At 39.5% G+C, this 26770-nt stretch overlaps 1 protein-coding gene and 1 pseudogene across 1 annotated transcript in view; one reads left to right on the top strand and one right to left on the bottom strand.

Annotated features, from left to right (window-relative positions):
- Nucleotides 1-26770, bottom strand: part of LOC123926486 (transient receptor potential cation channel subfamily C member 4 associated protein) — a 68564-nt gene that overhangs the window by 20034 nt on the left and 21760 nt on the right. The window contains exons 4-8 of the mRNA XM_045980373.1: nucleotides 25485-25542; nucleotides 23061-23116; nucleotides 20649-20777; nucleotides 14345-14552; nucleotides 6628-6813 (exon numbers count right to left, since the gene is read on the bottom strand). Coding sequence (XP_045836329.1) covers nucleotides 6628-6813; nucleotides 14345-14552; nucleotides 20649-20777; nucleotides 23061-23116; nucleotides 25485-25542 — 637 coding nt within the window. The remainder of the gene's footprint in view (nucleotides 1-6627; nucleotides 6814-14344; nucleotides 14553-20648; nucleotides 20778-23060; nucleotides 23117-25484; nucleotides 25543-26770) is intronic.
- Nucleotides 23328-24778, top strand: LOC123927097 (annotated as a pseudogene).

Here is a 26770-nt window from a genome sequence, read left to right on the forward strand (position 1 = left end):
ATTTTGGTTTGTTCTTTGCTACTGTATACAAACACAATTATGTATACTGACCTTGTATTCTGAAACTTTACTTAACCACTTGTTAGTTTAATGGGTTTTTTTAAACTGGATTCCTTAGGTTTTTCCCTAAATAAGATCATGTCATCTATGAAGAAACACAGTTTAACTTCTTCCTAATCCGGATGGTTTCTATTTTCTCTGTCTTGTTTAACTGCCTATTCAGAACCCCCAACAGAGCACTGAACCGAAGTGGCAGGAGCAGGCATCCTTGTCTGTGCCTGTGTCTGATCTTAGTTGAGGAAAAGCTTTCAGTGTCAACGTACTATGAAGTTTGCTGGGTGTGGGTTTTCGTAGATGTCCGTTAACAGACTGAGGCAGTTCCTACCTATTTCCAGTTGGAGTGTTTTTATCAGGAAGGCATGTTGGATTTTGTGTGAGGCTTTTCTTCATCTACTGAAATGATCATGTAAATTTTTGTCCTTTGTTCTACTGATACAGTGTATACATCAACTGATTCATACTGAATCAACCCTGAATAAATCCTACTTATTCATGTATATATACCTGGTCAAGTGTATAATCCTTGTAATTTGTTGCATTTGGTTTGCTAGTATATTCTTGGGAATTTTTACATCTATATTCATAAGAGATCTGGTCTATGATTTCCTTGTAGTGTCTTTGGTTTGGGTATCAGCTTAATAATGACTTCATAAGACGAGTTGGGAAGTATTTCCTCTTCTTCTATTTTGTGGAAGTCTGTGACATACTGGTGTTAATTCTTCTTTAAATGGTGGGCATAATTCACCAGTGAAGCCATGTAGGCAGTGCTTTTCTTTGGGGGTAGCTTTTTCATTACTAATTCAAATTACTTGTTATAGGTCTGTTCAGATTTTCTTTCGTCTTGAGTCAGGTGCAGGAGTTTCTGTCTTTCTTATCAGCTGTCTGTTTCATCCAAGCTGTCTAGTTTGCTGGCACACAGATGCATACGGTATTCCCCGAGTCCTTTCTAGCTCTGTAAGCTGGTTGTCCTCTCTTTCATTCCCAGTTTTAGTAGTTTCAATCTTGTCTTTTTTTTTTTTTAATCTTGGTCAGTGAAGCTCAAGGTTAATTTTGTTGACCTTTTCAAAGAATGAATTACTGGTTTTTACAGACTTTATTGTTTTCTATTCTCTATTTCATTAATTTCTATGCCAATTCTATCATTCTTTCTATCTGCTTGCTTTGAGAGTATTGCTTGCCTCCTCTTTTTTCAATAACTTGAGAAAAAAATTAGGCCACTGACTTGGATTTCATTTTGTCAGTTTTTAAAAATGTAGGCATTCATAGCTAAAGACTTCTCCCTTATCAGCAGGCTTTAGTTGTATTCCTTAAATTCTGTATGTTGTATCCTCATTTTCATTTGTCTCAAGGTGTCTTTTTTTTTTAAATTAACATGTAATGTATTATTAGCCCCAGGGGTACAGGTCTGTGAATCACCAGGTTTACACACATTTCACAGCACTCACCATAGCACATACCCTCCCCAATGTCCATAACCCCACCACCCTCTCCCTAACCCCCTCCCCCCGGCAACCCTCAGTTTGTTTTGTGAGATTAAGAGTCACTTATGGTTTGTCTCCCTCCCAATCCCATCTTGTTTCATTTATTCTTTTCCTACCCCCCAAGCCCCCTACGTTGCATCTCCACTTCCTCATATCAAGGAGATCATATGATAGTTGTCTTTCTCTGATGTCTCAAGGTATCTTTTAATGCTCTTTGTGATTTTGTCTCAGAACCACTGGTTAATTAGAAGTGTGTTACTGATTTTCCCTGTTTCTAACATCTGATTGCTAATATCACTCCACTGAAGCTGATATACATGGTTTGTACAATCTTAATCCTTTTCCCTTTACTGAGGCTTTTTAGATGGCCTGGCGTACAGTCTACGCTGGAGAATGTTCCATGTGCACATGAGAAGAATATGTATTCTGCGGGGGTTGGGTGGTGTGTTCTAAATGCATCTAGTAAGTCCAGGCAGTTTACTTGCTGCTCAAGTCTTCTGCTTCCTTCTCGATCCTCTGTCTAGTTGTTTGCTCCATTACTCAAAGTGGGGTATTCCAGGCTCCAACCACTCTCTCTGGTCTGCTTATTTCTCTCTTTAAACTATTTCTTATTTCTTATTTCTCTCTTTGTCACATCTTCTTAACAGACTAATACTTTTATTATTATAAAATGTCCTTTTCGTCTCTGATAACATTTTTTGCTTTAAAGTCTCTTTCAGGGGGCGCCTGGGTGGCTCAGTGGGTTAAAGCCTCTACCTTCGGCTCGGGTCATGATCCCAGGGTCCTGGGATCAAGCCCTGCACCGGGCTCTCTGCTCAGCAGGGAGCCTGCTTCTCCCTCTCTCTCTGCCTGCCTTTCTGCCTACTTGTGATCTCTGTCTGTCAAATGAATAAATAAAATCTTTAAAAAAAATAAATGAAGTCTTTTTCAGTATCAGCCACTCCAGCTTTCTTGTGGTTGCTCTTTGCAGGACACATCTTTTTCTATCCTTTGCTTTCAACCTATTTCTATCTTTGAATAGAAAGTATGCCTCCGAGGGGGTGCCTGGCTCAGTCAGAAAAACTCCTGATCTCAAGGTTACCTGAGTTCAAGACCCACATTGAGTATGGAACCTACTTAAAAAAAAGGAAAAAAGAAAAAAGAAAAGAAAGTATGCCTCCTGCAGGCTGCATAACAGCTGGATCTTTTTTTAAAAATCCAATATGACAAGTCTGTTTTTTGGATGAACTGCTTTAATCCATTCATATTCAAGGTTATTACTGATAGAGCTGGATTTACTTCTGCCTTTTTAATTTTTGTTTTCTACATTATCTCATGTGTCTTTTAATTCCCCTATTTCTCTTATAATACTTTCTTTTGTAGTAAGTGAATATTTTCTGGTATAACATTATAATTCCTTTAATGACTTCCTCACGGTATTTTTAAAAAGTTACTTTCTTTGCAGTTGCTATAGGGTTTTCCACATACATTTTGACAGAATCTTCCCAGATTTATACTAATTCCACACAACTCTATTCCTTCTCCCTTTCCTGTACTATTATTGTTACACATACTACATCTAAGACACTAACCATCCAACAATTCATTGTACAATATGTTGCATGCATTATTACACAATACAGTGTTGTAATGATTACTTATGACTGTTCAAGAAGCTGAGGAAAGAAAGTAAATATTAATAGAGTTTGTTATATTGATCCTCTTACCATTTTGGTTCTCCTCATTGATTAGCGTTGATTCAAGTTACCAACTCGTGTAATTTCCTTCCTGCAATACAACTCTGGTCCCACCCAAGATCCCACAAAAGTTGGTCCCACAAAGTTTCTTTGTGCTGTCACTGTCTCAAGTATATTATATTTCTGCATGTCACAGATTCAACAATGTAATTATAAACCTATGGTTTTACCTAACCACTTTTTAAATTCGTTAATGAAAGGAGAAGAAATGGGCATTTATATTGTCTTTTGTGATTATGTAATTGCCTGTAGTAATGCTACTTGCTGTTCTGTGTAGATTTAAATTACTGTCTGAGGTCACTTGCTTTCAGCCTGAAAAATTCCATTGGTATTTCTCAAAAGGCAGATCTATTAGTAACAAATTCTCTTTTTGTTTATCTAGCAATTTCTTTATTTCACCTACTTTTCACAAAGAAAGTTTTGCTGCTGAGAGTTCTTTTTCTTTCAGCACTCTGAATAGGTTATCTCATTGCTTTCTGACCTCTGTTATTTCCGAGAAGTCGGCTATCAATCTTACTGAGATATTCTTGAACACAGGAGTTGTTTTTCTCTTGCTACTTCCAAGATTTTCTCTTTGTCTTCCAACATTTTTATCATGATGCGTCTGGGTGTAAATCTCAGAGTTTATGTTACTTCCAGTTCTTTGGGCTTCTCATATGTATACATTAATGCTTTTCAAATTTGGGAAGTTTTCAGCCACTATTTCTTCAAACATTCTTCTTGTTCCTTTCGGTGAATTTTTCACTCCAGTTACTTATAATTTAATAAACCACAGAACTTCCATCTGGCTCTTTTTTATATCTCCTATCTCTTTACTGATATTCTCTATCTGATGTAGTCACAGATTCCTTAGCTTCTCTTCTCTCTTTTTTTTTAATTTTTATTTGTCAGAGACAGAGAATGAGAGAGAGAGAGAGAGCGAGAGCGCGCAGAGCAGGGGGGAAGGGGCAGAGGCAGAGGGAGAAGCAAACTCCCCTACGAGCAAAGAGCCTGATGTGGGACTCAATCCCAGGACCCTGGGATCATGACCTGAGCCAAAGGCAGATGCTTAACTGACTGAGCCACCCAGGTGGCCCTTCTTTTAAGCATAGCTTCCTTTAGTTCTTTGGCCATCCTTATATTGGATGCTCTGAAGTCTCTTAGATCTGCTTTCTGGGCTGTCTCACAGGCAACTTCTGTTGCCTGTTTTCTTCTGTGTATGGGCTGTACTTTGTTTCTTTTCATATCCCCAATTTTATTTTAAAAATGACATTTTAAGTAAACAATTCAGCAACTCTGATTCCTCTTCCCTTTTTCCAGGGCTTGTTGTTATTTCTTTGTTCATTTCTTCAGTGAGCTGGGAGTTTATTTCAGTGAAATCTATTTCTCCATGGCCTAGGGAGGTCTTTTGTGTTTTGTCTCAGAGTGTGCAGCCGTGGGCATGTTTACAGTCTCCCTGGATGATGGTGTTTTAGCAGGGCTCTCTATGGCTCTTCCCTTGATCTCTCTGTTAAGATTTCTGCCTCAGCTGGTATGAAACCCAGATGTCAGACTCCACTAATTGCTGGCTGAACGCTCTATTTTTGACAATGCCTTGGGGCATAAAGCACTCCAAAGTCTAATCCAATTAAAATTGGGCAAAGGTAGTTTTTGAGTCTGAGTTGGTTTTGATCTCAGAAGAGCTCTGCTAAGTTGTATGCCTGGTTCTTGGGGGTAAACTATATTAAGCCTATGGTTTAGCTTTTTGTTCTCACTCAAGAGCTAACAGCCTCCTTTTATATGCTTACCACCAAAATCTACACTGTTTTTGAGAACACCCTTAGCTTTGAACTTCCCTACTTTCTGTTCTTACCTATTAATTTTCCTCCTGGCACTCTTCTGGTGCCACTACTCTGAGCAAGGTCAGCAGACTCTTAGCTTTCTCAGCTTGCATGCTGCATGGAGATCCCTGCATGGAATCTCTCTGTCCTACAAGTGAGTTGGGGCAAGGGCAACAGGGTCACAGAATTCTTGCTTCCCAGGCCTTGGCCACAGCTTGTGCACTGAGTGTAGTACAGAGGCGGGCGGGGGAAAGGGGCCCCTGGCATTATGTGAAATAAGTGAATTAAATGAAGTAAGTCAGAGGAAGACAAATACTGTGTAATATCACTTATATGTGGAATCTAAATAAGTCAAACTCAGAGAAATAATAGAACGCTCGTTACCAGAGAGGCTGGGAGAAATAGAAAGATAGTGGTCAAAGGGTATAAACTTTCAGTTCTAAGATTAACAAGTTCTGGGCATCCAATGTATAGCATGGTGATTATAGCTAGTAATATTTGAATGATGCTAATAAAAAAGCAGATCTTAAATGTTCTCACCACACAAAAAAATGATAATTGTATGATGGATGAGGGGCTAATGCTCTGCTGATAATCATTTTGCAATATATAAATGTATCAAATTAACATGTTACATACTTTAAACTTAAACAAGGTTATAAATCTACTGTATCTCAATAAAGTTGGGGCAGGGAGCCCCTGGCCTGTAGGATACACTCATCAAGAATTCAACCTCTTCAACTTGGAATTGGAGGGGATGAGAAAAGCTGGTGGTCTGCCCTCCTCCTCAGTGGTGAGAAACCATATTCCTTGTTTGGAAATCCTGTCCCCTGTTGAGGATTGTATCCTTTTGGCCACACCTGCCCACAGTGGAACTTCCAACACGCAGGACTTCAAATGTCACAGACTCTCACTGTTCTGAGTTTTAGTAGATTGTCTGGAGGATCTCCTCATTTACTGTATGCACTTAGAACGACTTCCACAGACTTTACATGGATGGTTTTTGTTGTTTATAGGTTTTGTTTATAGTTGCCATAGAGAACAGGTCCACAGAGCTCCACACACTGCCATCCTGGAAACAGAACTCCTCTTCGCTTTTACAGTGAGAATTCCTCTATTTGTACAATCTGACCCCATCCTGCTGGCCAGAGTCAAATGTTTAAGGGTAGAGCATCTGACCCAAGATGGGCCAGAGCCCTTCACCAGGAAGCTGTTGCTGAAACTAGAAGTCTACTCATCAGAGTAGAGAAGAGAATACCAGAACCATGGAGAATGAAGGGACTTAGAAAGGACTCTCTGAGTTCCTAAGAATGCTCTGGTTATTGGATCCAGCCAATCCCTTCGCCCTTCTTTCAGGTCCACTCTGAGAGAGTTCAAAGAGGTTTCTGTCACTAGCTTTCAAAGTGTCTTAACAGTTATGATCTAGGACTTTGCTGAGCAAAATTCTCCTTTGAGAAAATTTCAATTAATCCTCCTTGGAAAAGAGGTCAAGAATGGCTCCAGGTGCCTAAGGGAAAGATCCCCACCTCACAGAAAACCCACGCCAAGTACCTTGATTGTGTTCGGATTCTTCATTAGCTACTCGCATCAGGGCGTCCAGCACCAAAGCATTGTCTAGCCATGTGTACCACTCCTCCAGCTCCTGAAGGAAGCTAGCTGTCCCCGTTGACTCTGATACCTTTCGAGTCGCAAGCTTGCAAAGTCGCTCAACAAAGCCAGGGATGCTGAGAAGGGCCGCTGCCAAGGAGAGAACAAAAGAGTGCATTTTCAAAACAGAGACCAGGGGCGCCTGGGCGGCTCAGTGGGTTAAAGCCTCTGCCTTCAGCTCAGGTCATGATCCCAGGGTCCTGGGATCGAGCCCCACATCGGGCTCTCTGCTTGGCAGAGAGCCTGTTTCCTCCTCTCTCTCTGCCTACTTGTGATCTCTGTCTGTCAAATAAATAAATCAAATCTTTAAAAAAAAAAAAAAAAAAAAAAAAAAAAAACAGAGACCAGCTCTAAAACCCTGAACGATAAGCCTGTTCTTTACCTACATGATAGGAATGACTTTTAATTTGACAGCAGCTAGTCAGAGTTTCTTTGCAAAATGAAATGCTAAGCCAAAGTAAAATAGTACTTAAATTAGAGAAACAAGTTCAATAGCAGGTGCAGGGAAATAGACTCTTTTACATGTACTGGTGGGAAAAGAAATTGAAATCACCTTAATTTCTTAAACCTGTGTGTCTTTGAGCCGGGAGGCTCATTTCTGGAGATTTCCTGCAAGGAAATAACCAATCACATCTATAAAGATATTCACTGATGTGGATTCTACAATAGCAAAAAGGTAAAGATAACTACACGGTCATCAACAGCATATCGATTAAACACAAAATATCCCAATACAACAGAATACAACAGACACTGAGAGAATAAAGACACATATATCTTTATACAGAGTGACTAAAAAAAAAAATGTTTAAGTTTTACTTGTTAGAGGAAAAATTATTAAACAGTATTGGCATAAGCCCATTTTCTTTAAAAAATTGCTTCTTTAAAATATCCACATAATATACAGGTAAAGAATGAAGGCTATACAACAAGATGTTTACTGTGGCCATTCCTGAGTAGGAGAGGATATAAGTGCTTCTTTTAAAACTACTTCTCTGTAGTTTGATTTTCCTATAACAAACATGTCCTACATGTACTAGCAGAAAGAAAGGAGTTTTTTTTTGTTTGTTTGTTTTGTTTTTGGTAAAGAAAGAAAATGAATAATCACCCAACTCTTATTTCCCTTAATCTCATTTTGCTCACAACAGTAAGATGGAAATTCTGGTCAGCATAAGAGAACATAATACACAGTGGAGGCAGGGAAATTCAGGTGGTAGATCATGGATCTATCATTTAACCTTCTTTAAAAATAAGGGCTAACATCTCTATGTATTTCCTTATACATGTATTAAATCTTCCTGGAAGGATAGAAAACACCAGTGGCTACCACAAAACGCAAAGAGAATTAGGCCACTGGAAATAAGAGTGTAGGGGAAAACTTTTCAATGAACACCTTTTTAAATCTGTAGATTTTTTTGAACCACATGAATGCATCATCTAACTGAAAATTAATAAACAGGCATTTGATAATACCAAAATATTACTATTAATTTGGGGGATAAAATATGGTGTTGGAGTCACTTTTTAAAAAGAGTCCCTATCTTGTGGGAATACCGTGATATATGCAGGTTAAATTTTATGATATCTGGGATTTGCTTCAAAATAATTCAAAGTAAGGTAGGGAGGAGTGAATGGGGATACAGACAAAGAGACACTGACACTTAGGGTGCCTGGGTGGCTCAGTGGGTTAAAGCCTCTGCCCTCAGCTCAGGTCATGATCCCAGGGTCCTGGAATTGAGCCCTGCATCGGGCTCTCTGCTCAGCAAAGAGCCTGCTTCCCCCCCCTCTCTCTGCCTGCCTCTCTGCCTACTTGTGATCTCTGTCAAATAAATAAGTAAAATCTTTAAAAAAAAAAAAAAAGAGACACTGACAGTTGAAGCTAGTTGATGGGGAAATAGGTATCATTATAATGTTACATTGTCATATACTTGTCTCTGTGTGAATAATTTACATGAAAATTTTTAAAGTAAAATTCAAAAGAAAAACAGGAGAGAAAATTCTTCAAAAATAAAATAAATTACAACAAATTAGTTAGGATTATACAAAGTCATACAAATTCAGTTCCAGCACAATGCTCAGCAAATAATCTTAGGTGCTTTTCCATCCTCTATAAATTAGTAAGTGACTACACTATCTGACCTCATTTTTAAAAAAAAAGCTAAAATTAGCTTTTCCTCAAAGAGTTGAACATGGGGCGCCTGGTGGCTCAGTCAGTTAAGCGGCTGCCTTCGGCTCAGGGTGTAATCTCGGGGCCCTGGGATTGAGTCCTACATGCAGTGGTTTCCCTGCTCACAGGGAATCTGTTTCTCCCTTTTCCTCTGCCCCACTATTGTGCTCACCTACTCTCTCAAATAAATAAAATCGTAAAAAAAAAAAAAAGTTGAATGTAGAATTAGCACATGACCCAGCAATCCCACTCCTAAGTATACCCACAAATTACTGAAAACGGGTGCCAAATTCATACACACACATTCATAGCAGCACTTCTTCAACTGCCAAAACGGGGAAACAACCCAAATGTCCATCACCAGATGAATGACTAAACAAATTGTGGTATATACAAATAATATTATTCAGCCATGAAAAGAAATGAAACATTGACGAACTACAGCATAAAGGAACCTCAAAAACATCACGCTAAGTGAAAGCATCAGGATACAAAAAGTCACGTATTCCAGGATTCCCTTTATAAGGTTATCTAGAACAGGGACATCCACAACAAAGCATGTAGCTGCCAGGGTTGGAGAGAATGGGGAAGTTCACCTATCTGATGTGTATGCAGTTACCTTTTGGGGTGATGAAAATGTTCTCAAAATAGATGGAGGTGTGTTTGCACGCACTGTAAATGTACTAAATGCCACTGAATTGTTCACTTCAAGTGGTCTGTTTATGTGACATTCACCATAATTTAAAAAAATACACGGGGATAGCTTTTTTGTTTTGAGATACCATTTTTTACTTACTGGCTTGGCAGACATCGGGAAGTTTAAAAAGGCCCTAGACTAGGAATGGTATATGGGATGGGAGAAAATGAACTGGTAAGTTCTTTGCAGGGTTAATCTGTCAACACCCATCAAAGTGTAAGAGGCAAATATCCAGCACACCATACTCCATACACAAGCCTGTTATTTGTAAGAAAATATTAAAATAAACAAAATTTCCATCAATCAGGGACAGGTTAGTTAATTGTGGTATGTCCATATATTAGAATACTATGTAGTTGTGAAAAGGAATCACATAATTCTGTAGGTATTGGAATAGAATGCTTTGTAAGATAAAGGTAAGTGAGGGGCGCCTGGGTGGCTTAGTGGGTTAAGCCTCTGCCTTCAGCTCGGATCATGGTCTCAGGGTCCTGGGATGGACCCCACATCAGGCTCTCTGCTCAGAGGGGAGCCTGCTTCCCCCTCTCCCTCTGCCTGCTTCTCTGCCTACTTGTGATCTCTGTGTGTCAAATAAATAAACAAAAAAATCTAAAAAAAAAAAAGATAAAGTTAAGTGAAAAAAGCAAGGGGCAGAAGGGTGCCTATTTTATACTACCATCTCTACAAATAGGGAGGAGTCAATCTCTTTCCCTCCTGCATCCCCTGGACTGGGCATGTAGAGAATTTCTTGGGAGGGACACATGAGAAAATGTAACAGGATGCCATGGGGGAAGGGAACAAACTTTCTACTATATACCAACTCTCTTCTTATTATTATTTAAGAAACTTTTAGATATATATCTTACCTTTTTCCAAAAATAAATAAAGGAGTAGATTCTACATGAAAATCCTCCCAAAGATAGATTTTTACTCTCAACCTCTTTTACGCAGGATGAATGGCTGCAGTTTCTCTGTTCCTCACAGGACAGTTCCTAAGACCTATTCTTCCCACCCTGCGTACTCAACACAGCCCTTCAGATGTGACTGCCCAGCACTCAAGCTTCTGAGACTCCAAACCCCACCCTGGAGATTCCTAAACCTTTGTGAATCAACTACCTCTTGAAAAAGTGATGAAGGCTAGAGGCTCGCTCCCAGAAAAAAAATCATTGGCCCAATTATGCTCATCAAATTATACATAACCTCAGGGAACTGGCACCCAGTGTCACAGTGTCCTTGTAACTCTCACAGCCTTACTGGCAGTGAGCCACAATACTGGTTAATGTTAAACTGGTTGACAACTGAAACACAACTTCTGAGAATTTCTGCAAAAGCAGACCTTCCCTCTTTGACTTGTTAAAACATCAGTATTTTGAAATATTCCCATAAACTTTCCTCTTTCCAGCTAAGAGGATTCTATCTATTCTATTCTATCCTGTCCTAGCTGACAGAAATCAGCACTTCTTAGCTCATGTTACCTACAAATTGATAATTATCTGGCCTGTGGCTTCATCCACATTTCTGACTAAAATCTTGAACGAGTTTTCCCCCTGATGAAACTATCTGTTCCCCTCTGAATGGACAGATGAATAACTGGTAGTTCTGAGAAATCCAAAAATTTGTTAGAGCCTAATGTTTTTATTATTGTATGAGCTCCAGGAAGACATTAATGACATTATAAATCATTTTGCTGGGCAAGAAAACAGCTCCAGCTTATGGAAAACGAAACAAAAACATGTCCACTTTCCATACTCCTATGGTCCGAATTGTGTCCCCTCCCCCAAATTCATATGTTGAAGCCTTAATTCATAATATGACTGTATCTGGAGATGGTGGCCTTTAGGGAGGTAATTAAATGGGGTCGTTAAGAGTGGGCCCTAACCCAACAGGGCTGGTCTTCTTATATGAGGAGGAGACACCAGAAATTGCTTTCTCTCTGTACATACACAGAAGAAAGACTACCTGAGGACACAGTGAGAAGGCAGCTGCCCACAAGCTAGGAAGGGAGGCCTCACCAGAAACCAATGCTAATGGCACCCTGATCGTGAACCTCTAGCTTCCAGAAGAGGGATAAAATGAACTTCTGTTGTTTAAGCCACCCAGTTATGGTACCTGGTTATGGCAGCCTGAGATGATTATTATACTTGTCTCTATTTAAAAGTATTTAGTACTGGAGTTCAGTTGAAGCATGCCAACATTGAGGACGAAGATCTTTCTCATTATACTTGTGATTTAATTATGTTCACCTTGGCCTTCCCAGGACATGTGACTAGAGAAATGTGTGTGGAGTGGGGGGCAGGGCAATAGGAATTATGGTCAGAGAGCTGAGAAAGGTCAGACCCTGTACAACACATGCCAAAATACAACATTTACTAAAACTTCAACCCAAAAGCTAAAAGCAGACATCACATGTAGATTATCTCATGGGTTAGCCACACAGGTATACAAGTGAACTTAGATATTTTATGAAGACTTTCTTTTTTTAATGACCCAAATCAAAGAAACCTGGGTTTGAGGTTAACTCTCAGTTAATTAAAAAAACCAACTGACTAGAATACCTTGTCCTCTAAGAATGATGGGCAATGCTCGTTTCATTTAAGGCAGCTTATAAACAGGTATGTGTAATTGATACTAGCAGGATAAAAATAATCTGCCAAAACAGTTTCCTTAAATGGGAAACTGAAATGAAAGTGACCTAGTGCCTCAGCACACACAGGTATCCAATAGTGGCCATTTATGACCCTCACCTTCCTAAGCTGTGCAAAGGGGATGCGAACCTCTATTTCACAGGGCTACCTGGAGGGTAAAAATAATCACTCCTAGCAATGCAGTTAGCTCAGTGTTTGCTACATAGCGGGAACTTAACAAATGTGAGCTTTTGTCAGTGTGTTTAAATCAGCTTTAAAGTATAATTTAGTTATAATAAAATTCACATGTTTTTAAGAATGTATATTTTATGATTTGCTAAAATGAGCACTCCTTAAAAGTCATAAGAAAGGAGAGGGGAAAGGAATAAAAGCCTACAAAGACCAAGGTAGGGCCCCTGATCTATGAAATCAGGAAAAAAAAGGAGCCTGGAAGGGGAACCATGAAACTGGGGTTCACAGATTCATATATTTCTGCTTTTACGTATGACTAAAACATGTAAAATTCTATTCCTTAATAACTAGAAATACAGTTCTGACCATTTGGTGTTCGTAACTCCAACGCTCGCAGAGTTAAGGGACGACTCACATTCAGTAGTCAGAAGCAAGGCTGCTGTGCGGCACTTAGCAGGTGTGTAGAGCCGGGCCTGGGAATGCACACATCCCGTCACCCAGACTTCAGAAACAAAGTATTGTTTTCAAAGCATCATCAGGGCTGCCACAGGAGGATCATTGCTCTCTACTGCTGCTTTTTAATGCTAAGTTTTTATTATTTCACCTTTGTTATTCAGTTAACCCTAAGGCACACGTATATGTTACTGCAGTCTGTTGATGTTTAAGAACTAGGTTTTAAGACACATAAATATTATAGTTCAAATATGGACCATCTATACTCTTACAACCAAAACAGGTATATACCAAATTTCCCCCAAATCTGCTTAGACCAGCATAGAAATAGAAAAAAATTCTCTTGCTACCAAAAAAAAACAGTAAGTAGGGAACTAACATACTCACATGTTTCTAAAATCAAATATATAAACAAATACATTAAGAAGTCCTACTTCCGGGGTGCTTGGGTGGCTCAGATGGTTAAGTTCTGCCTTTGGCTCAGGTCATGATCCCAGGGTCCTGGGATTGAGCTCCACAGCAGATTCCCTGCCAGGGAGTCTGCTTCTTCCTCTGTCCCACCCCCAATCATGCATGAGTGTGTGCTCTCTCACACACAAATAAAATATTAAAAAAAAAAAGTCCTACTTCTGCTGTTGTCATCTACCTCTCTTCTAGCCACCCTCAACAGGTAACCATTTTCAGTTTCTTGTACATGCTTTCAGTTAACGCATACTGTATATGAGCAAACAAATACATTTGATCATATTCCCCCCATCTCTGCTTTACCACACAAAGTATCATACTATACACACAGCTCGGCATTTTCGTTTTTAACAGTAATACATCTTGAAGATATTTTCCTGTATCATACACAGAGATCTTCTTCATTCTTTTTTCTTAACAGCCATACAATTTCCCATTACATAAATATTCTAGAAATTAAGTGGCCTCTTGTTTCTGGTCTTTTTGTTAGTACAATGTTGCAATGAATGACCCTGAATATACATATCCTATATATCTATAAGATAAAGACCCAGAAGAGGCTTAGTGATCAAAAGGTAAGTGTATTTGTAATTCTGATAAACAATGGTTCTTAACTTTTTTTTTTTTTAAAGAGAGAGAGTGCGGGGAGAGGGAGAGAAAGAATCTTAAGCAGGCTCCATGCCCAGTACAGAGCCTGACATGGGGCTTGATCTCATGATCCTAAGATCATGACCTGGGCTGAAATCAAGAGTCTGATGCTTACCAACTGAGCCACCCAGGTGCCCCTGGTTCTTAACTTTTCTAAGATTCTGAATCAATTCAAAAATCGGATAAAAGTTATGGACTTTTGCGGCCCCCTAAAATGATGAAGAGATACACACACACACACACACACACAAAATGTACATACTCTAAGTGGACCTTGGAGCCTTCACATGAATAACCCTAGAGATACTGAAAGAGCAGATAATTTATGAAGGGGGTCTCAGAGCCATAGTCTCAAAACTGAAAACTTAGAGACCTTACCTTGGTTGATTTCAGCTGCAGAAGGCCCCAAGCTCAAGCTCTTCTTCTGCTGAGCATTTTTGGCAAGTAGTGTGTGCTTGTCATCATTCCCTGTATCCATCTCTGAAATGGTGACAGCCAGAATCCGGCAGAAATTAGCAAGCTGCTGCTGATCAAAATTGGATACTAAAGAACTCAGATTGGGGACTTCGTCTAGTCGGATCATTTCCTACAGGAGACACAAACAAAACAATCCCCATGCTCAGTTCATTCGAGGCTGGATGTGTCCCTCTTTTGCATTCCCCTAAAAATGGGACCTGGTAGCTAAACCACTTGGATCCAAATCCTGGCCCTGCAAACTGCAGTTGTGCAAATGTAGGTAAGTTATGGAACCTCTTTAAGTATTTGTTCAACTGTCAAATGGGACTGACATGCTTCATAGGACTGGTCTGAGGATTAAACCCTTTGGAGCACCACTATTCTCATTTCTCTTTGTTCATGTGACTCATTTTGCCTATTTAAAAAAGGAAAGAGAAGAAATGCCTACCACGCAAATTTTCTTACTCACAAACTGCCATTCCTACTACAGATGTTTTCTTTCTAAGAAATAAAATATTTCAAATATAGCTGAAGGCCCCTGTGTACTCCTACCCAGTTGTATTCCCATCTCTCCCACTGGAGGTAACCATTATTTTGAACTGCTGATTATTTCCATACATGTTCTTATATTTCCATAAAAATATATGGTATTAAAGCAAAGGAAACCACCAACAAAACAAAAAGGCAACCTTCTGAATGGCAGAAGACACTTGCTAATGATACATCTGATGAGGGGCTAATCACCAAAATATAAAGAACTCACACAATTCAACACCAAAAATATCTGATTAAAAATGGGCAGAGGACCTGAATAAACTCTTTTCCAAAGACACCCAGGAGGCCAACAGACCCATGAAAAGATGCTCAGCATCACTGATCATCAGGGAAATACAAATCAAAACCTGACGCCTGTCACAATGGCTAATATTAAAAAGGCAGGAAATGAGAAGTGTCGGAGAGGATGTGGAAAAAAGGAACCCTCATGCACCACTGGTACAAAGGTAAACTGGTGCTCCCTCTGTGGAAACAGCTGGAGGTTCCTCAAAAAATTAAAAGTAGAAATACCATATGATCTAGTAATTCCATTACTGGGTATTAACCCCAAGAAAACAAAAACAATAATTTGAAAAGATATATGCACCCCTACGTTTACTGCAGCATTATTTACAATAACCAAGTACAGAAGAACCCAAGTGTTCATCCATAGATGAATGGATAAAGAAGACATGGTATACATATCCGACGGAATATTATGCAGCCATAAAGAATGAGATCTTCCCACTTGCAAAGACGTGGATGGATCTAGAGTATAATGCTAATTAAGCAAAATAAGTCAAAGAACAGGCAAATACTCTATGATTTCACTCATATGTGGACTCTACAAAACAAATGAACAAAAGAGATAAAGACTCAAATACAGAGAACTGGTGGTTGTCAGAAGGGAGGGGATTGGGAGGAATGGGCAAAATAGGTCAAGGGGATTAAGAGGTACAAACTTCCAGTTATAAAATAAATAAGTCGTGGGGATGAAAAGTACAGCATGGAGAATACAGTCAATAACACTGTAATAACAATGTATGGTGACATGGTGCTGAGCATGGCTTCATGTATAAAATCACTGAATCACTATGCTGTAGACCTGAAACCAATATAATATTGCATGTCAATTATACTCCAATAAAAAATAAACCAAAAAATTGAAAAACATATGATAGCGTTCCATATGCAGTGGAATGCTACATTATACCTTACTTTTTTGTCAACACTGGAATTTTTTTTTTTTTAATTTAGGTCACTTCAGATAAGAAGTTAGTACTTCTTTTTTAACATTTATTTATTTTTAAGTAGGCTCTAGGTCCAATGGGAGGCTTGAACTCAGGACCCTGAGATCAAGGGTCACATGCCCTACTGACTGAGCCAGTCAGACGTGCCTCAACAGTGGGATTTAACTACTCTGACAGAAGTAGCTCTAATTCATTCATTTTTCACTGCTTTACCCCACCATGTATTTAAACATACATCCATATATATGGATGTATGTTGAGGTGGACTGTAATTTTTCACTAATAAACACTGTTGCAATGACCATTCCTATAGGTGTCTCCCTGTGTATGTGCTCATGTAACCAATTACCTAGAGTAAGTGATAGCAGACATTCTTGTCTTTTTTTTTACTTTAACAGGAATATTTCCAAAGTTTTAACAGGAAGTTTAATGTCTACTTTAAGTTTTGATATCCTTTGTCAAACTAAAGAACTTTCCTTTTATTCTTAGCTTTTATCATGAATGACTATTGAATTTCATGAAATGCTTTTTATTTGGCTACATTCTTTTTTTTTTTCTTCTTTAAAATCTGCAAATGTGGGGCACCTGGGTGGCTCAGTGGGTTAAGCCTCTGCCTTTGGCTCAGGTCATGATCTGTGTCCTAGGATCAAGTCCCGCATCGGGCTCTGTTCAGCGGGAAGCCTGCTTCCTTTCCTCTCTCTCTGCCTGCCTCTCTGCCTATTTGTGATCTCTGTCAAATAAATAAATAAGATCTTTTAAAAAAATCTGCAAATGGGGGCGCCTGGGTGGCTCAGTGGGTTAATGCCTCTGCCTTTGGCTCAGGTCATGATCTCAGGGTCCTGGGATCGAGTCCCACATCAGACTCTCTGCTCAGCGGGGAGCCTGCTTCCTCCTCTCTGCCTGCCTGCCTCTCTGCCTACTTGTGATTTCTCTCTGTCAAATAAATAAATAAATAAAATCTTAAAAAAAAAAAATCTGCAAATGTGCATTACATGAGCTTCTCTTCTTCTGAAACATCCTTATATCCTCAGATTATAGCTACTACCCTTCATCTCACTAATTCACTTCCACTAGACTGGGTATTTATCACTGCACATGTCACAGGATCTTGTGATACCTGTTCCTCCATTTCCAAACAGACTCACACTACACTGAGGGAGCTGTGTGTCTTACTTTCTTTCCAGAGCCTCAGCACATGAGACTTGGTAGGAGGGGTCTCAGTAAATGTGTACTGAACAAGTGAATGATTCCCAGAAGCCCTCATGACCTCCGCTCTTAACTCTGGTAATGAAGAACAGGAGTTTGCTGAGGGGCTATTTGGGAACAGCTGCTTCTACCTTTGCCTTCTCCTTCCCCCAGTACACAAAAGTTAGTGATTTTTTTTTTTTAAAGATTTTATTCATTTGACAGAGAGAAACACAGTGAGAGAGTGAACACAAGAAGGGGGAGTGGGACAGGGAGAAGCAGGCTTCCCTCTGAGCAGGGAGCCCAATGTGGGGCTCAATTCCAGGACCCCAGGACCACGACCTGAGCCGAAGGCAGACACTCAACAACTGAGTCACCCAGACGCCCCAAAAGTTAGCAATTGTTATGAGAGGAAACGGGACTTTCAGTCCTGTTCCTCTAGCCTTAACTTAGTGTATGGGTCACAAACCAGGTCCCACTGCCCTCCAAGCCCACCTCCTGTGTCATATTTTAATATCTGATACATACAACATATGTTATGAGGCATAACCAAGTGAAGAGCTGTGTGTATCTTTCCTATCACATCTTCCACACTCTCTGCCAGAGGTAACCACAATCCTGAATTACTTTCGTTTTGCTGTTAAAAAAAAAAAAAGTTTTATATGTATGAGTTGAGTCTTATTTCAGAGCTTTATAAGAATGATATACCAGAGGCACCTGGGTGGCTCAGTCAAGCAAACATCCAGCTCTTGGTTTCGGCTCAGGTCATGATCTCAGGGTGATGAGATCAAGCCCTACACTGGTACCTCCATGCTGAGCTTGGAGCCTACTGAAGATTCCCTCTCTCTCCCTGTGTCCCTCCCCTGCTCACACTCTCTCTAAAAAAAATAAATAAATAAAAAGATACTACAGTCTTCTGCAACCGACTTTGATCTATTTCTACGACTTTGATCTATTTCTACGATTTAGCTATGTTGTTGCCTATAGCAACAGCTTATTCACTTTTGCAACTCTATAATATTCATTGTGTGAATAGAGAAATTTATCCATTCTCCTGTTGATGGATCATGGATTTGGCTTCAGTTTTTAATCGGAAACAATACTATAAACATTCTTGTGCGTTTCTTGATGTACACATGCGAAGTTTTTCTGGAGCGGTGGCTTCCAAACCATTCTGACAATGTCCAGGAAGAAGAAAAAATTTCCATCCCAACCCAGTAAAACATACATATGTGAATATATAACTACGTAACAAAAACTTAAATAATACCCTTACATGACACACTTGAATCCTTTCTTTTTTAGCTGGTAGACTCAACGAATGAATTGATTTCACAACCTCTTGGCTTTGATGTAGTGTTTTCATTTCTGAGAACTACTGTTCTGGGATGGAGTTTATCCACAAGCATGCCTGGACATAGACTATAGGTGACCCAGGCACAAGAATGATGTCTCAGCCCTCAGGGTAGTGCTTCCCTAGGTGCTGGGTCACAGGGAATGCACATATTCAGCCAGAAAACAAAGAAAGATGAATAGATTCTGCAGAAACAAAAAGGTATCAGCAGTACATAAGTGATTGCAATGATACATGTTCTTGGGGTGCCTGGGTAGCTCAGTTAGTTAAGCATCCGACTCTTGATCTCAGCTCAGGCTTTGATTTCAGGATTGTGAGTTCAAGCCCCATGTTGGGACCCCACGCTGAGCATGGAGCCTACTTTAAAAAAAAAAAAAAAAGCCAAAGAAGAAAAGAAAGGCCGATGATATACATTTTCGCCAACATTTGCTCTCTCTCTCTCAGTGTGGTCTTAATTTGCATTTCCCTGATCATCGATGAAATTAAACATTCTTTTTACGGATTGTTTCTCTTCTGTGAAATGTTTGTTACTATCATTGCCCCCCCCCTTCTCTTTACCAGGCTATTTGTCTTTTTCTTGCTGATTTGTAAGACCTCTTGATAAATTCTGAATACCAATCCTTTGTTTGTTACACGGGTTACGTGTATCATTTCCCAGTTTGTGGCTTGGGTTCCCATTTTCTTTATGGTGTCTATCCCCCTTTCAAACTGCACCAAGGTAACCATGCCTAGCAGAACTCATCACTATTTTTGGTAACACACAAAAAATGAGCATGTCAGGGCACAAGGGACAAGCGGGAGAAGTCAAGAAGGAACAATCCCAGACTCCCATGCTCAGACTGCCAGGGAGTTTGGTGTTTCCGCCCTGGAAGCCCTCTTTCACACACTGGCTGGAGCATACAATTATTGGAAAAATAACAAAGCCTTTTTATCAAAGGGTACAAAGGGTCTGTCTGGGACCTGCACACATCTCCAGTGTGTTCCTACAGACAATGGGTCACTTGTGCATCTTCCGCCTGTGCATGACAAGCAGGGCCCGGGGAAAATGCAGCAGAAAGACAGAAATGAAAGCTGGGGTAACCACAATGCACGTGGGTAGCCTTTTCCCTGCAACAGCAATTCTAAGAGGCTGCTCCTGCCTCCTCAACTGTAAGAGGAAGAAATGTGCCAGCCTGCAACCAACATGGAGGCATGGAACAAAGACTGATCTTCACCCAACGTGGGGCTTAAACGCACAACCCTGAGATCAAGAGTCCTATGCTCCATCGACTGAGCCAACCAGGTGTTCCTTTCTGTGTGCATGTTTTTTTGAAGCATATTCTGGATCTTTTGAATGTCCATCTTATGACCAAGTGGCAGGATGTCAGTGCTCACATCTGTGTCCTCTATGCTAATATGAATTAAATTTTAACTGCTGAAGACTAATGAGAATAAACAGAAGTAGACTTAATAAATAAAAGTCGAACATCACCACCTAATGAATGAAAATTTCACAGCATTCAAATAAAGAAAAACGGTAGGAAAATGGAGTCATTACATAGCATACAGCAGTGTAAGTATGCTACAAAGATCATGCAACATAATAATTAATGAGGGGCAATTTGATTTTGACAAAGTGGCATTAGCCACCACATTAAAAACAAAGTCAATCTGAACTTTTGAGTCTTATCATTAGATTGATTTCAATTTATATACTGATTTAGGTTTTACTGTCATTTAAAAACCACCAAAAGGAGTATGACCTAGGTTTGTACTTGAATATATTTAAGTAAAAAAAAGTTAACATTAGAAATATGGAAGAATTTCCTTTAAAAGAGCTCTGTACATCATTCAGGTTTGAGAATCCAATGTCTGACACACCCTCCCCCATCTGGTCACCCACCTGCTAGAAAACATAGCTCACCTTTTTAACCCCCAAAATATCTTCGATGAGGGTTGCTGTTTGTAAGAATGTTTTCTTACTCGTCATCAGTGTAAACAGGAAGATCACAAAGTCATTCTTTTCTGCCAAACGCTTTGTAACTCCTTCCGTCTATCACAAGGGAAAAGGAGAGAAATGGCAAAATAGATTATAATTACAAAATAAAACATGAAAAGCAAGGCATCCTCCTTCTAGAAACCAGAAAAGCAATTCCAACCTACATCTGGAATTCTCGGCAGAGGCCTTAAATCACTAAAACTATATACAAAACACTGTGTGCAAATGCATTTTGAGGGGAGGGGTTTTTTCATGGTAGGTCCATCAAAGGGTCTTGACTTAGTATCTGCCTAGGAACCAAATGAGGAGCTACAAACAAGCATCCAGCAGGCCAAGTTTTATTTGGCCAGCGGTATATTTTAAATTTGGAATGTAAATGTCCTTAGGCAGGACACACTTACTCCAAGTCAGAAACAATTTGCACAAGTTTCCACCCCAAAGCAGGCACTGTCAGACATTTCTTGGTTTCTGCCTAATCCCTGAAATTAAGCCACATCAGCAGAGTTGGACCGTATCATTCCATGTTCTTCACATTTTTTTTCCTTTCCTTCTTTCATGAACTGTGTTTTGCGCGAATATTATTAAGTGTCATTAATAACAAATGGCCTCATAAAACTAATGACTATGTGGAAGTTGCCAATGATGGAGTCATTACATCATACACGTATTTTTTAAATTAAGGACAAGTTCTTACTGACCTTAGCTGCAAGAGTATTGTGTGTTAGCTGAACAACTAGTTAGTTTACTGTTATCTTATCGGTCTGCGCCTATCTGTCCACTAAAGACATGTGGCTACTGAGCACCTGAAACATGGCTAATCTGAACTGAGATGTGCTTTAGGTATAAAAAACACACTGGATTTTGAAAGCTTAGTACAAAAAAGGAGGTAAATATCCCATTAATAATTACTTACATTATTTACATGTTGGAATAATCTTGATATACTATGCTAAATAAAATATATTATTAAAATTAACCTCACCTATTTCTTCCTACTTCTTTTCTTCCTTTCTAAAAAAATGTGGCTATAAGGAAATTTAAAATAATCTAAGTGGCTCACACTGTACTTCTGTTGCATGGGACTATTACAGATGCTGAACTGTGTAAGTATTGAAACTTACTTCCCTATTTATGTTGGTTGATAAGAAGCTTAAACCGAAATGTGTGCCCCCATCCAGACGACAGATGATTTTTTGGGCAGCCCAATTCCTGCATACATGTTATACCCTCAACTTGTTTTATACTCTTCTTTCTTACCTACTTCTAAATATATGATTCATGATCTTGGTAGATTTTACATATCACTACAAGAACGCCTGACATCTCTTTCTGAATGAGGCAAGAAACGAAATGGAATTAAATGTTCCATTGTATTTTCGTAACATGTAAGTTTCGCCTCTACAGGAGCCTTTGTTTCATTCTGGTGTGTATAATGATTCACTGTGTACCGGTGACCGCATAAGTTCCTAAAAGATAGGTACTGTATTTTACAAACACTGACACTTGTATGTCGCTTTACAAAGTGTTTCCACATCTCACAACAAGTCTACAATACTAGTAAGATTACGGACTGCACTCTCCAGATGAGAAACTAAAGCTCAGGGAGGTGAATTAATAATCACTGAGCCAGGAGCCAGAACTCCAAATCCAGTTCTAGCACTAAGTGCTAGGCTTTTTCCTTCCTACCAAATTGCTGTTTTATTCACACTTCTTTCCTTTTTAGGGGTCAAACAGTCTCCTACTTACTACACTGGTGGGGCTTTTGCCTTCTAACAAGGAAAATGAAGGAACAGAAATAATGGAATTAAAAGGAATCTTAGGGGCGCCTGGGTGGCTCAGTGGGTTAAGCCTCTGCCTTTGGCTCAGGTCATGATCTCAGGGTCCTGGGATCGAGCCCCGCATCAGGCTCTCTGCTCAGCAGGGAGCCTGCTTCCCCCCACCTCTCTGCATGCCTCTCTGCCTACTTGTGATCTCTGTCTGTAGAATAAAGAAAAATCTTTAAAAAAATAAAATAAAATAAAGGAATCTTAAAGGTGCCATACACTCTTCCAGTGTATCTATAAATGATAAATGATTGTTCAGTATCTGCTTGGACACCTCCAGGGCTAAAGGAGATTGCTATCTGCTAAAGGAGCCCTGATTCTGAATTTCTATAAAATTCTGTCTCCCCACAATTTCCACCTGCTGGTCCTGGTCCTCAGGCCCACAAAAGTCAGTCCAATCACCGCATGTCCGAGGACAGCTTTCACGTGCACCCTCGCCCCTTGAACTTTCCCTTCTCAAGCACTGCAGATGTGATAGAAACATAACTGGGCCCCCAAGGGCAGGTGTACTTACACAGACACACGTATTATACAGGATGCTCAAACAGTCCTTGGACATTTCATCACTTACTGAAAGTGAAGGGAGAATAACTGGTTATTTTTCTTACTGAAAAGATGGCATAATAGAATTAAATTTTTCAACCTAAGAACTGTTCCTCACAATCCCCTTTAAGATGCTTCTTTTCCTTTTAGCACACCTCTTTCCAGTCCTTGCTTACCAAAGATTTTCGTGATGCCCATCAGAATCTACAATCCAATTTGTATACTGATTTTTGGCTTGATGCAGTAGCTGTTTTCTTCTTAAGCTCCACAGTCTTCATACTTTCAACCTGTATATCATCTCTTAATAGGCATGTTCCCTTTGTAGTTTGCTTAGAAGATATCCAGGGTTTTGGGGGGATTTTTGCTATTTAAATAGACTAAAAACAAACTATTTATGTAGCCTTTCTATGCCTGTGTTGCATTGGTTCCTCAAGATACATTTCAAAAGCAGAACTGCTAGAATCCAAAGTATAAGCTTCCTGATTGCATGTTATAAATTTCCACTGAAGGTTGTCCTAACAGCAAACAAGGGTATCATTTTTACTAAAGACTCACAAGTGTGTTTTTGTTTTGCTTTGTTATTTCTGTTGGGGAAATGTCTTTTAATGCCTGACCTACTAACTCCAACAGAGAACTAACTACTTCTCTATGAGCAAGAACAGAGGAATACACAACAAGGAAACATTTTTATGACATCTGAGCCTGGAGAGGATAAAACTGAGTATGAACCATCAACAAAGTGTTTTTGCTCAGCATTACTTTTATTTTTAAGAACTATTTCCATTCATTTCTATGCTGCCACAAACTCTAAAATGTTAGGTCTCCCTCTGAGATGTCAATGGGCAGCCCTGCCAAGCTAGCTTGACCAGAAGGGTTATCTGATAAAATCTGGAGACAGTGCAGATGTCCTGTACCCCTTATCACTACCTTTCAACCTGTGGGGGCTTTTTCGTTTATCTCATGACTTCAGAGCAGGATGGAATACCAGATCAGTTCATCTCTGCATTTCTAGACCTTTCATTTTCAAAAGGAATTGCGATTCACTCACTCATCAATTATTTATTCAGCACCTACTCTGCAGCCGATAAAGAATACACAGTGGTTGGCGGGGGGGGGGGGGGGGGGGGCGCAGGGGGTGGGGAGTCTCTAAACCTAGCAGGAGAAAGAGAGAACAAATACACCAACAAGTAATTACAAGATGCGACTTGCTATCAGCTTAGACAGAGAACACAAAGAACCAATTTAGGTAGAGTACAAAGCTGAGACATCAAAGACGAATATGAACCTTCTTAACCACTGCTGCACATAAAAATGAGGCCTTACATAATATGTTCTGTTCTGGTTAAGGGGGGGATTTTTTTAAATAAAAAAAAAAAAAAGTACTTTTCCTTTTGCCCCATTGCATCCAAGAGAGCAAGATGGGTCCCAGCAGCTCTCCGGGAGCCATCCTAGAAGTTTGCCCAGGGTTCTCCTTCTTGCCGCCTATGCTCAAACTGGTAGAGTCTCATCAGGATATACAGACTCAATATGGGCCACCAGTGTTTCTGTCAGTACACAAAGGATACAGGCTTCATTAAGTTGGATTAAGTGAACTTCTTTGAATGGGTCAGTCAAGATACCTACCTTACCTGCAGATATCCAGGATACCTACCTTAATGCTACCTCATTGTATATAAAATAAAAATACTTCAATTAAAAAAAATGTATGATGTTTGTAGAAGGGCATTCATCAAGTGTTAAAAGTGATTTCTGGCATGTGGGTAAGTATGTATGTATGTATGTATCTCTGTGACCTCTGGCTTATGCCAGAGTTCTCTTACTTTTTTTTCTTAATTAAATACTGAATACCTAAAAATAGTATTTGTAACATGTATAAGTTATAAAAAGGAATTATAGAATACCCATAGACCCATCCCAGCTTAAGAAATAATGTGCTACCAAAACACTGACTTTCTAACCTTTACCATTTCTGGTAATGACTAAATTTTCTTACCAAGAGCACATATCACCCTTACAACAACAAGAAATAGATATACTTTTTCAAATAAAACAAACAAATGATCCTACCAGGTTATTCATTACTCCCTCAATTAACTAGATAGGAGAAATAAGACTTTCCAGAGAAAATACAAAAGCTGGGCCGATGACAATTAGAAACTACAACGATGCAATTCATTTAGCCCAGTGGCTTTCACACTTTTTCTTTCACAGCCCCAGACCTGTATTTCTACCTAGTACAAAATGAAGAAAGAGAGCTCTTAGGTGGGGGGTGGAGAGCGCATGCTGGAAGGCAGACCCTCACTGCTGAGCTAGGAGTAGGAAGAAGAGAAGTCTCTGGAACCACATCACATCAGCAAGCTGGGAAGGAGGACCAGTGGCTCACAAATATACTTACTTTTCAGTTTCTGTCCCCGGATAGAGATCGTAGGCCTCATAAGAATTTCTACAAGGAGCTATATATTTTAAAAAAAAGAAGAAGAAGAAGAAAGGAAGAAGGAAAGAAAGAAAGAAAAAAAGAAACAAAGAAAGAAAAGAAAATTGGGTAAAATGTTCAAAATAAACTCTAAGCACAACTTATAAAACAATCTTTGCCATGACAAATGATGACCCAAATACCTGTCGCAGCACTAAAAGACCCTCTGGTTCCCAACACAGACACAAGGTGGTGAGGCTCGCGGGAATGAGCACTGTACCAAGGGTCAGGAAACCTCAGTCACAGCTCAGCCACCTAGTCCCCATGTCAACTTGGGCAAGTCAATATCCCTCCATGGCCTCAGTTATCTCATTTAAAAAAATAAGCACGTTGGACTAGATAATCTCTGGGATCCAATGCAGTTTTAATTTTTTAAAAGCTATAGAACGTTATCACTAGGATTCCACTTTTGCTTTAAGAACATTTACATTCTTGGGGCGCCTGGGTGGCTCGGTGGGTTAAAGCCTCTGCCTTTGGCTCAGGTCATGATCCCAGGGTCCTGGGATCGAGCCCCGCATTGGGCTCTCTGCTCTGCAGGGAGCCTGCTTCCTCCTCTCACTCTGCCTAGTTGTGGTTTCTCTCTGTCAAATAACTAAAATATTTAAAAAAAAAAAAAAAAAAGAACATTTACTTTCTTTTACAGACATAAGTCAATAAAAACAGAATCTCAAAAGATACACCTATAAACTGTTAATACAGATTTCTACAGGGGATAGGGATGTTATGCATTCATTTTTCATTTTACATACTTTTAATACAACACATAATTTTTGCTTAAACTCTTTACAATAAGCATACACTTAAAAACCCATTTGACTGAGAAAAAGGACAGTTTATTATGAGAAAAGGGTCAATCCATCAGGAAGATAGAACAATTATAAATACATGCACCTAACAACAAAGCCTCAAAATACATGAAGCAAAAGCCGACAGAAGCTAAGTACAGAAAATTCAAAAATAACAGACACTTCAATATTCCACCTTTAATAATGGACAGACAACTAAGCATCACCAAAGAAACAGATAGACTTGAACATTATAAACCAACAAGCTCTAACAGACACCTATAGGGCATTTTGCCTAGAAACAATATACATTCAACTCAAGCACACATGGAATATTTTCCAGGATAAATCACATATTAGACCATAAAACAAGCCTTATAAATTAAGAGGCATTGAACTTATCAAAGCATATTCTCTGAGCAC

This window comes from Meles meles, chromosome 16, assembly GCF_922984935.1.
Source record: "Meles meles chromosome 16, mMelMel3.1 paternal haplotype, whole genome shotgun sequence".
NCBI classification, from domain to species: Eukaryota; Metazoa; Chordata; class Mammalia; order Carnivora; family Mustelidae; genus Meles; species Meles meles.